Source organism: Solanum stenotomum, chromosome 9 (assembly GCF_019186545.1).
Source record: "Solanum stenotomum isolate F172 chromosome 9, ASM1918654v1, whole genome shotgun sequence".
Classification (NCBI taxonomy): Eukaryota; Viridiplantae; Streptophyta; class Magnoliopsida; order Solanales; family Solanaceae; genus Solanum; species Solanum stenotomum.
In genome coordinates this window covers 28,929,458-28,940,410 of record NC_064290.1, presented here as the reverse complement: position 1 = coordinate 28,940,410, position 10,953 = coordinate 28,929,458, and the positions used below count along the sequence as shown (strand labels likewise).

At 32.9% G+C, this 10,953-nt stretch overlaps 1 protein-coding gene across 1 annotated transcript; it reads left to right on the top strand.

The window, feature by feature from the left end:
* Positions 1–4,621: 4,621 nt before the first annotated feature.
* On the top strand, positions 4,622–8,515 carry LOC125876608 (pentatricopeptide repeat-containing protein At5g25630-like). The gene is made up of 4 exons (XM_049557827.1): positions 4,622–4,723; positions 5,187–5,363; positions 5,454–6,329; positions 7,446–8,515. Exons 2-4 carry the CDS (start codon positions 5,262–5,264, stop codon positions 8,313–8,315), a joined length of 1,848 nt encoding a protein of 615 aa, XP_049413784.1. The 5' UTR covers positions 4,622–4,723; positions 5,187–5,261; the 3' UTR covers positions 8,316–8,515.
* The last annotated feature ends 2,438 nt before the right edge of the window (positions 8,516–10,953 follow it).

Below are 10,953 nucleotides of genomic sequence, written 5' to 3'. Positions count from 1 at the left end.
TATGATAAAGAAAAAACTATATAGGATAAAAGATTAAGTAAAAAATGAACACTTAAACCAATAACTGAACAACGTGATTTTTTTAGATTTAGACTGTGTAGCAGATATAAATAAAACAATCCAATTATGGATATCATCTACCAGTAAAGTGAATTCCGCTCTGAAAAATGGTATCAGAGCTATGGATAATAAGAAACATAGGAGGAAGCATACTAGTAGAAAGTTAAGAAAAATAAGAAGAAACTTAAACAAATTATATCCGGAATATAAACAACTCAATATCACAAAAACTGATAACGAAAAATTAGATCAATTAATAGATAATATATCTAAAATAGAATATAAATATATTCAATATTTAAAAATACAATGAATAACGAGAATAATGAATATAGACAAAAACTTACTGAAATAATTATAGCAAAAAGACAAGAATTGAGACATAGAAAAAATAGACTTCACAGTAATATATTTGCAGAAATTTGTAAAAAATCTATAGTAGCACAGAGAAAAACTATTTTATATCTACAAATACAAATAGAAAGCTTAGAATATAAACTACAACACAACTTATAAATGAATAAAGAAGAATACGCAATAGATGAAAAAACATATGAAAACTATGACGGATTAAAAATAAAAATAATATTTTCTAATCTAGGAAGAATATATAAGAAAATAGGAGACAATCTAAGTTTAATGTTAGAAAAAAAAAGGTAAAACTAGAAGATAGTTTAACTGCTATGATAAGAATAATAAAAGAAAATGAAGAAATAGATAAAAAAAGGGAAATTGAAAAAATAAAACAACAAGCAAAAAAGGAAGTACAACAATTAGAAGAAGTAAAAAAATACTAAAATAATAGAACTAGAAAAAGAGTTGGCAATATTAAAAGAAATGTATGAACTTAAACAACAAGAAAAAGAACAAAAAACAAAATTAGCAAATGAGATAAATAAATTTAAAGAAAAATTGCAATTAGAAGATGAATTAGAAGAAACGGAAGAAAATAACCAAGATAATCTACCTGAAATAAGAATTGATGAAATAAATGACGATGATCTAGATGAACAACATTCGGAAACAAGCGAAACATATACAGAAACTTAATCAGTTCATTAGTTTCTATTGTCTATCAAATTCCATTTAGTTTTTTTTTTTTACTTGTAAAAGAACACCTTTTCCCAGATATAATTTGATTTGTTGGGGTAAAAACCTTGGAGCTTAAGTACAACCAACTCAACTGTTTCTGGGGGGAAATGAACTTGGAGAGGCAAATCACATCTTTATATGAGATTATTGTTGGACCAAATCTTTTGAGAAAGGTTCTAAACCTTCACACAATCAAGCGTGAAAGAAGGAGAGCACAATGGTACTGCTTCCGTCTGCCTTTCTCCACTTAGATACCAAACATGATTGACAACAAGATCAGAAACTTATGAAGCAACTAAGGATCATCATCATAAGGTTCATTTAAAGCTGGTGAAGAAGAGATTTCCAAAATATAAAATCCATTGGTTTGAAACTCAGTCAACTCAGATAAATCAATTTGTTGTCCACATATGATATTTCCCCTCAAATCCAAATGCTCCAGTTTACCTTTTGCAGCTTTTACAGCAGAGGAAAGGTTTGACAAAGATTCTTTGGGCATAAAGTTTTATTTTTCGTTTACTGTTGAAAGATCTGGAGCATGAGAGAAAAGCATTGACAGAAATCTTGCAGTTTCAATTCCATTTAGTTGTAGTTCTTGAAAATAGATTTTTGATCTTGGTTAATTCATCTTAATGTTTTTCTAATTAATTTTTCTTATTTTCTTGCAGCTTTTGTTGATGTTTCTGGACAACACTCCATGGATAGACGATTGAAACTTTTAAATTTTTGCCAAGCTTTTGTTGATGCACGAGCTCCTTATTAGTTTAGTATGACTTTGTGTTTTGCAAAACTTGATATTATAGTATAGCTCAGATATTAGCTATGTTTTTTTGTTAAGGAAATATTAAAACTAAAATCATGGGAGTTAGCCAATTTATTGTAATTAATGGTACACTCTTGATCTCTATCTTCTTGTCTCTTCTATATATATTGATATCATCTTAATTTTTTTAGTAGCAAATAATATTTGTGGATGATATCAATTGCTCTATGACCATTGGTGGTCAATTAGAGACCAATATTATTGCTCGTCCCTAAAGGTCAATCTAAGACGAAAAATGGTGCTCGTCTCTAATGATTAATCTAGGACTAGAATAGCTTGATCGTCACTAAATCTATTTTAGGACCAGGTCATTTAACGTCCCTAAATGTATTCAAGGACCGGGTCGTTGATCGTTGCTAAATCTATTCTAGGACAAAGTTGTTACTCGCCTCTAACTTGTTTCTAGGACTAGGTCATTGCTCGTCGCTAAAAGCTATTCTAGGACCAGTTCCTGATCATCCCTAAAGAGGTTTAACGACCTTTTTCTAAGATATGTAAAAAGTATTTGAGACCAGAATTGTGGTCTCTAAAACGACAGAGGAGACCAAATTTCTTTCCCATCCCAACACCATTTCATGATCGATTTTTGAAACTCGTCGTTGTTAACCAATAGCGACGGAAGCTACTAGGACGAGTGGCGACCAACTTCTTTAGGTCCCAAATGCCTATTAGGGACCAGATTCGGACTTTTAGGGACGAGATTTCCCTTCCTTGGAGACTGTTTTTGTTGTAGTGATGCACATCAGAAGCATACCAAAATCATACTGCTTACATGAATAATAGATAACCAAATCGTTTATGCTAGAACATATAAACATTCTAAATTTAATTCAAGAATTACCTCTTAAAGAGTGAGCAGATACCTTCAAGTGAATCCCAAGAGAATCCTCTAGTTAGATAGAGCTTCAAGCGAATCCCCAAAATAAACAACAACTCGTAGTCTTCTACAATGATCCAAAGTTCACATCCGAACTCTCTTAATACATGGGTGGGCAAGTATCGTATTGAAAACTTATTCTCTTTCTAGGTTAGGAGAATCTCTACTTATAGAGATTTCTTCCCAATCCAAAAAGGAGAAGAAAACCTAGTTTTTCTTGAAAACATGAAAAACACATGTTAGTTTTGTTGAACCAAAAGCTAACGCTCTTCCTCTTCTTTTTTCTTAGAAATAAAATTCTGAGTTCTAGTTAAATATGGGTACTGTAGGGACAACAAAATTAATTACTGAGGCTTCCTATTATGGAAATAATTCTAAATAATTAATTTGAATTATTCTTACCATAATAAATTACAAATCATTCCACTAGAAATTCGTAATTGCATTCCTCTATTTATATTTCAAAATTCCACATTAAACACTTGTGTAATTCTCAATGTTAAGATTACAGACACTAATCAATAAATTAAATTACTGAAGAATTAAATTTCATGATTAATTTCCTTTAGAGCACTACTTAACTTATTTCATGTGTCAGATTCATAAATCCACTTGCAAGGTTTGCCATGATGAAAACTTATAAGTTTCTCAAAAAAGCATATCAATCAATCTCTATAACGAGACACGGATTTCATCAACTAACTTATTATTTCACCAATATATATTATTATCATGAATCTACAAGACATATTGACCCATCTCAGAATTTTCCATTTTAATAAATCAAAATGATAATTAATATATACAGATCATAATAGTTATATCAGGATTAAGAATATAAGTACATTTAATAGTTTAGAGAATATGTTTTTGTCAGTCAATCTAAAGCAACTATCTCTACGCGGTCTCGTTCAATACATACAAAATGCACTAGCACAAGAAGTTGAAACTATATCGTTCCCATAATCAGGATAAATTACATATAATCTTGTGCTACAATCGTACCAATGACATATCCAATTTTCATCCTAGATTGTGAACAAAAAAACTTTATACTTATAAGAACCAATGATTTAATCATCCGTGTATAAGCTAAAATTCTACACACTAAATCATCTACTATACAAGTAAACAGACACCATAAATGAATATATGATCTATTAAAACTGAATAAGTATTTATTCTATAATAAATATTATATCTTAACATATGGTTAATAGTATATATCCCAACATCTAATGGATGTATTAAAATCATTAAATTGTCAATATCATGAATTTCCATATATGATTTATTCTAAGTTTATAATATATGCACACATTAACTACATATACGTTTAAAAGATATAACAAACAAGATATTTACTCCCTCCGTCCCAATTTATATGAGTTAGTTTGACTTGACATGCGGTTTAAGAAAAAAATCTTTTAAAAATTGTGGTAAAAATAAATAATCGATATTTGTATGCCTAAAAAATATTTTATTAATGGTAAAATAAACATTTTAAAGTTGAATAGTTATTAAATATTAAAATATGTCAGTTGGAGGAGAAAACTAATGCATACATCCCCTAATACAGTCGAGTGAATAGAAGAGCCATAACCACTAGCCGCGTGTGCAATGTGTGGAGAAGAAGTGAAATTGCCTAATTGGTCGTGGTTGGGTTGGAGTTGCAACGTGGAGGGGTTTTATTGGTTGAACTAATAAAAGAAAAGAGTAGAAAAGACGTGGCAAAATAGAGAGCCACAAATAATAGAGTTTGAATAGGAGGAGAAATAAATTTGGGGATAAGATGGCACCAACAAATGGCACTACCCAACAAATGCATTCTAATTCTGCAGTTATTCATGCAAATTTTCTTCTCTTCTCAGGTAACCACTTGTACTTTATTTGGCTGAAAGATTTCCGATTCAGTTTAATATGAATACTATTTGAGTTTTGTGCTAAAGAAAATCAATTTGTTTCACTCTCTCTCTCATTCATCAGCTTGATCTAACACTTTTTTTATATATGCATTTCAAGTTCAGAATACAATCTCTCTTCTCATCCTTTCTTATCAATAGCTAGGCTGATGTTTTTCATTAACTGTCCAAATTCTTAAAGTAATTATGAAAAGTAAGAGTTATCATGACATTAGATTAGTTACCCTGCACAATCAGTGCATACTATATATAGTGCAAACATTAGTTGGCCTTGTGCATCTAAAACCTACCCAACTTACACTTTTGAATACTCAACAGCAAAGTTTTGGCAGGCTTTTTGACTCTTGTTTATTGAAATTTCTTCTAAAATATACTCTTCCATCTCACTCCTCCAACATTCTCCATTTTGCAGGGAAAGTGTCCTTGTGTGAGATAGATAAGAGGTAATTAACATTGTTATCATTATAAGAAGCAGCAAAACCAGAGTATGGGAGAATTTGGAAATGAGGTAGCAAAGTCTAATTCTAGTATTATTTTTGAGAAAAAGAAGAATGGAATGAACTCCAAGATTTCTGCATCTTCCACCATGGTATTGGGCTTGGCACACAACTTAATCTTAGTTATTCTTGTATCTATATTTTTAAGCTTTATTATGTTCAGTATATATAAACTTGTGCAGGAATCTCATCAAGCTCATCGTATTTCATCTCGCTGCACTACCTGCTGGGGAAGTATGAGTAGTTGCCAAATTGTTCGTTCAAGAACAAAACTAATGAATATTTTGATTGAGAGGAAAAAACCACAAGAGGTCCACTCAATTTTTCAGGGTCTTACAGAAGATGGACATCGGCCAACTCTTGTCACATATACAACTGTTTTGGCTGCATTGACTCTCCAGAAACGTTTCAAGTCAATACCATTGCTTCTTTCCAAATTGGAGCAAGATGGACTAAAACCTGACTCCATATTCTTCAATGCCATGATAAATGCTTTTTCTGAATCTGGAAATCTTAAGGAGGCAATGAAAGTGTTCCACAAAATGAGGGACAAACAATGTAAGCCCACAACCAGTACTTTTAATACATTAATTAAAGGATTTGGAATTATTGGTAAGCCTGAAGAATCTCTGAAACTTCTGGAAATTATGTCTCTTCAAGAGAATGTGAAACCTAATGACAGAACATATAATATTCTGGTCCGGGCTTGGTGTAACAAGAGCAAAATTGCAGATGCCTGGAATGTGGTTCACAGAATGGTTTCAGCTGGTGTCAAACCTGATGTTGTTACTTACAATACTATAGCAACGGCTTATGCTAGAAACAAGGAACCTGGTAGAGCTGAAGCAATGATTTGTCAAATGCAAAATCACAAAGTGGCACCAAATCATCGAACATGTGGTATTATCGTGGACGGGTACTGTAAAGAGGGAAATATGACAGAAGCATTGAGGTTTGTTTACAGGATGAAGGATCTTGGTGTACTTCCTAATCTAGTAATATTCAACTCTCTCATCAAAGGCTTTCTCGATATCACTGATACTAGTAGTGTTGATGAGGTATGCATAGCTTTATTATGTAGAGCTTGCAATACACTAATGAGCTAATTCTCATTTCTTAATTCCAAAAATGTTTAGTGAGTTAATATTTATTATACCCATTAAAATAAACAACTATCTAAACAATACATTAAAATTAAATAATACCGATAGCTAAAAACAATTAAATAAATAACAAATAACTAAAAAAAATAAGTAATTTGTATTGAATATGTTAAGCAATTAAATTATTCAATTTGTTGTAAATTAATATACATTTAAAAAAGTAAATTGATAGGGGTAAATGTGTAATTTACTATTTTAATACATGTATCTCACATGTATTCCACCTTCTATCTCACATAAATACATAGATTCCCTCATAAGTTATGTAAGTATTAGTTATGTAGGATTAAAAGAACGTCACCAAACACCGTATAAAATTAATACTTGAATAATTTTTATACAACATTTGAAAATCTACCAACCAAACATTTAACATTGTATAAAATTAATACATGAATAACTTTTTTCCTATTTACAAACCAAACGTGGTATAAAATTAATACATGAATAACCAAGTTATTCTTTTATTAGCTTTGGACTTATCCAACTACTAAATGACCCCTAAAGTATTGCTGGTCTTTTTCTCCATTATTTTCAACTGGACGCCTTCTCTGGTGTATTTATCTCATACCTATTTTGATATGCTTTACATGAGTTGAGAGTCTATCAGGAACAACCTCTCTACCTTCACAATGTAGAGGTAAGGTTGCGTACACACCACCCTCCCTAGAACCCACTTGTGGGATTCCACCAAGTATATTGTTGTAACTTACAGATCATTAAGTTGTGAAACTATAGGAACTTCTTACTAGGAAACAATTCTTCATTATTCTTTTTCATGTACAAATTTGTAATGGAGATGTTTTGATTTTGCATGTATTGATATCAGTTTACAAATATAAATAGCAAACAAACACCCCTTGATATCAAGCATAACTTCAAAAGGGTGGAAGTCACTGTAGTGTTATTTAGTGTAGCTTCAAGCCTTCTGGAGAAACAAAATGAGAAAAAGAAAGAGTGTTGCATCGTTCTAAACATGACATATTTCTTATTCGTCAGTTAAATGTGCAGACACTTACATTGATGGAAGAGTTTGGGGTGAAACCAGATGTGGTAACATTTAGTACTATCATGAATGCATGGAGTTCAGCTGGACTTATGGATAAATGCCAAGAGATATTTGATGACATGATTAAGGCCAGTATAGAACCTGATAGCCACGCATTCAGCATTCTAGCTAAAGGTTATGTGCGTGCTGGAGAACCTGAAAAAGCTGAAGCCCTGTTGAAAGTTATGGCTTCATCGGGTGTACATCCAAATGTCGTAATGTTTACAACAATCATCAGTGGATGGTGCAGTGCTGGACAAATGGAGTATGCTATGAGGGTATTTGAAAGGATGTGCAAAATGGATGTATCTCCTAACTTGAAAACCTTTGAGACCCTCATATGGGGTTATGGAGAAGCAAAACAACCATGGAAGGCTGAAGAGTTCCTCCAAGTTATGGACAAGATGGGAGTAACTCCCACGAAGAATACTCTTCGACTTGTTTCAGATGCATGGCGAGCAATTGGTTTCCTTAACGAGGCCAAGAAAATCTCAGGGGATGTGGAATATGATGATAGCGAATTCTTGAATGCTCTGGAGGATAAGCAACCAGGGGACAACAACTTTGAACGAGTTTATCCTAATGATTCTCTCTCAAGCCTTAAGCAAGTAAGCAACAAAAATGGGTCGAGCCCTGTCAATAAAAGAAGCCAAATAGTGCTGAGCAGATATACTTCTTTTGCCGGAAGCATAAATGTGGCAACTAAATCAATAATGCTTCCCCATACTTGTGGATTCAAGGTAAAATCTTTGATGATATTTGACAAGCAGTGTCAAGTGCAGATAGGAATATATGGTTTTGTAAATTCATGTAGAATGGTGGCCTTAAAATAACAAACTTCCAGTTCAGTCCATTAAGGAAAGCCTCTTGAAGTCAAAATGTATACCCAGATTGAAGTCCTTTTTGCATCACAAAGGCCTGCAATTGTACAATTGGATCATTTTTGGATGGTGTTTTTCTTGAGCATATATGTAACTGTTATCTTATTCAAAACTTATATATTATTATGAAATGTATATTCTGTAGGCTGAAATGATATTCATGTCGACTGTCAAATGTCTTGAGCTTCTAATAATAATAACAGAATTAGTTTCCTGCATCTTGGCAATGGATTTTAGAATGGAAACGGAAGTAATTTCATCTTCGAAAAAGCCTATCCCTGAAATAATAATCTACTCTTTCAGCTAATACAGACAACGACAACGCAAGCCTTAAGGTCAAGTTTTACTTCTTTAATTTTAATTTTTTATATTTGGTTACTAAATTTTCCGTCAAACTCTCCTCTCTCGTCTTCTTAACCCCATAAAAGAATCCTCTAATGGATTTTGATTTTTCTCAGTCGCCCCATCTGAATTTTGTCATTATTATCCAATCATTTTCAGCCTTTTAGGCTGTTCAATAATTATGTCCTAGTTGGATGCTCATCTCGCACATTCAACCCGAAACTACCATTATAACTTTTATCAAACTAGCTACTATGAATGAAGAAGTTGAAAGGAAAAGTTATTGATTGTCATTGTTTATTCATTCTAACCGTTTCATTACACTGCATATGCTCTTTATATTGAGTCATTACTTGATCAATACGAAAGCTCACTAATGCCCCCACTCCCAACTAACTAACTAACTTGTGTTAGTTTGTTGACCAACTAACTAAGCACTAACCAGCTAACTAAGCATCAATTAACACAACCCCTCAAGCAGGTATGTAAAAGGCATTGAACAAACCAAGCTTGGAAATTAACAGTTGATGTGGGGCAATGCCTAAACTTTTTAGTCAATACATCTGCAAGTTGAGAAGCTGTAGGAATGAAATGAGGCGGAACCAGACCACTCTTGATTTTCTCTCTAACAAAGTGACAATTGATCTCTATATGCTTGGTCCTCTCATGGAATATAGGATAAGAGGCTATTTGTATAGCTGCTTGATTATCACAATACAAAGACACAGGGGTAGAGGCAACACAATTCAATTCCTCTAGAAGACCATACACCCAAGTCAGTTCAACAACTGCTACTGCCATGCTCCCGTATTCAGCCTCTACTAAACTTTTGCTAACTGTTTGTTATTTCTTGAATTTTCAAGATAGAAGAACACCCCTAAATTCACAACATAGTCATCTTCTAGTGTTAGGACATGCTGCCTAAGAAGTCACAATAGATAATCAACTCATCGGTTGTATTAGATGGGAAAAATATACCAAAACCTGGTGATTCTTTGAGATACCTTACTACTCTCATAGCAACCTCTAAATGGGATTGTTTTGGCCTTTGCATGAACTAAGTACTTGCACAATAAAACATATGTCTAGTCTAGTAAAGGTAAGATAGATCAACTTTCTCACTAACTTTTGGTAACCAACTACATCCTCTAGTTTAGAATCACCATTTGTTCCCACATGAATATCATAATCCACTGTGGTAATTTTGTGATTTGCATCTAAGGGAGTAAGGGGTGGTCTAGCACCACTGAGTCCCTCCTTTGAGATTAAATCCAAGCTCTAGTTCCTTTGGTTTAGGAGTAATCCTTTCCTAACCTCATGAATTCAATGACAAAGAAATATCTTAAGTCTCCCAATTCTTTAAATTTAAAATGTTTGTGCAGGGACTTCTTTGCTTCTTCAATCACTCCATTTGTACTAGTTGTGATCAGTGAGTCATCCACATAGACAAGTATATCTACTATATTTGTACCTTCCTTCTTTGTAAACAATGAATGGTCATAGGAACTTTGTGAATATCCTGTGCATCAGTAAGCTTGATGTTCCATTTTCTTGAGGCATGTTTTAGCCCATACAAGGATTTGAATAGCTTGCATACTTTCTTCTCTCCTTCCCTAAAAAAATTGTGTGGTTACATCTCTTCATACAAATCCCCTTGCAAAAATACATTACTGACATCCATTTATGAAATAGACCAATTCTTAGATGTAACCAGACTTGTGATAGTCCTGACATAAACCATTTTTGCTACTGATGAAAAGGTATCATGAAAATCCAGGTCATCCTTTCGATTATATCCTTTTGCCTTAAGTCTAGCTTTATATCTTTTCACTTCACCATTTGACTTGTACTTGATCTTATTTTCCAACTTAGACCCTATTGCCTGCTTATTTGCTGGAAGATCAACTAGGTCTCATGTAGTCCCGGCAAAATGAGTTCATAATTTGGTAACCCGCTCAATCCGCCCATATTTTAATGGGTTGGGTGCAGTGGCAGACCCAGGATTTCCGTTCAGGGGGTTCGTATAATAAAGTATAAACGTGTAAATAAACCAACAAAACAAAATTTTAAGGAAGTAGTAGTATATAGTTTTAATGGCGGACACTTGAATTTTTTTGGGTTTAAAACCACACTGTTAGCATGTTTTATAAAATTAAAAAACCAAAAAAAAAGTGAAAAATGGAACTGAAACTAAGAAAGGAAAAAATAAAACGCTAACACATGGATTTGAACCCTCGATGTTAAGCTT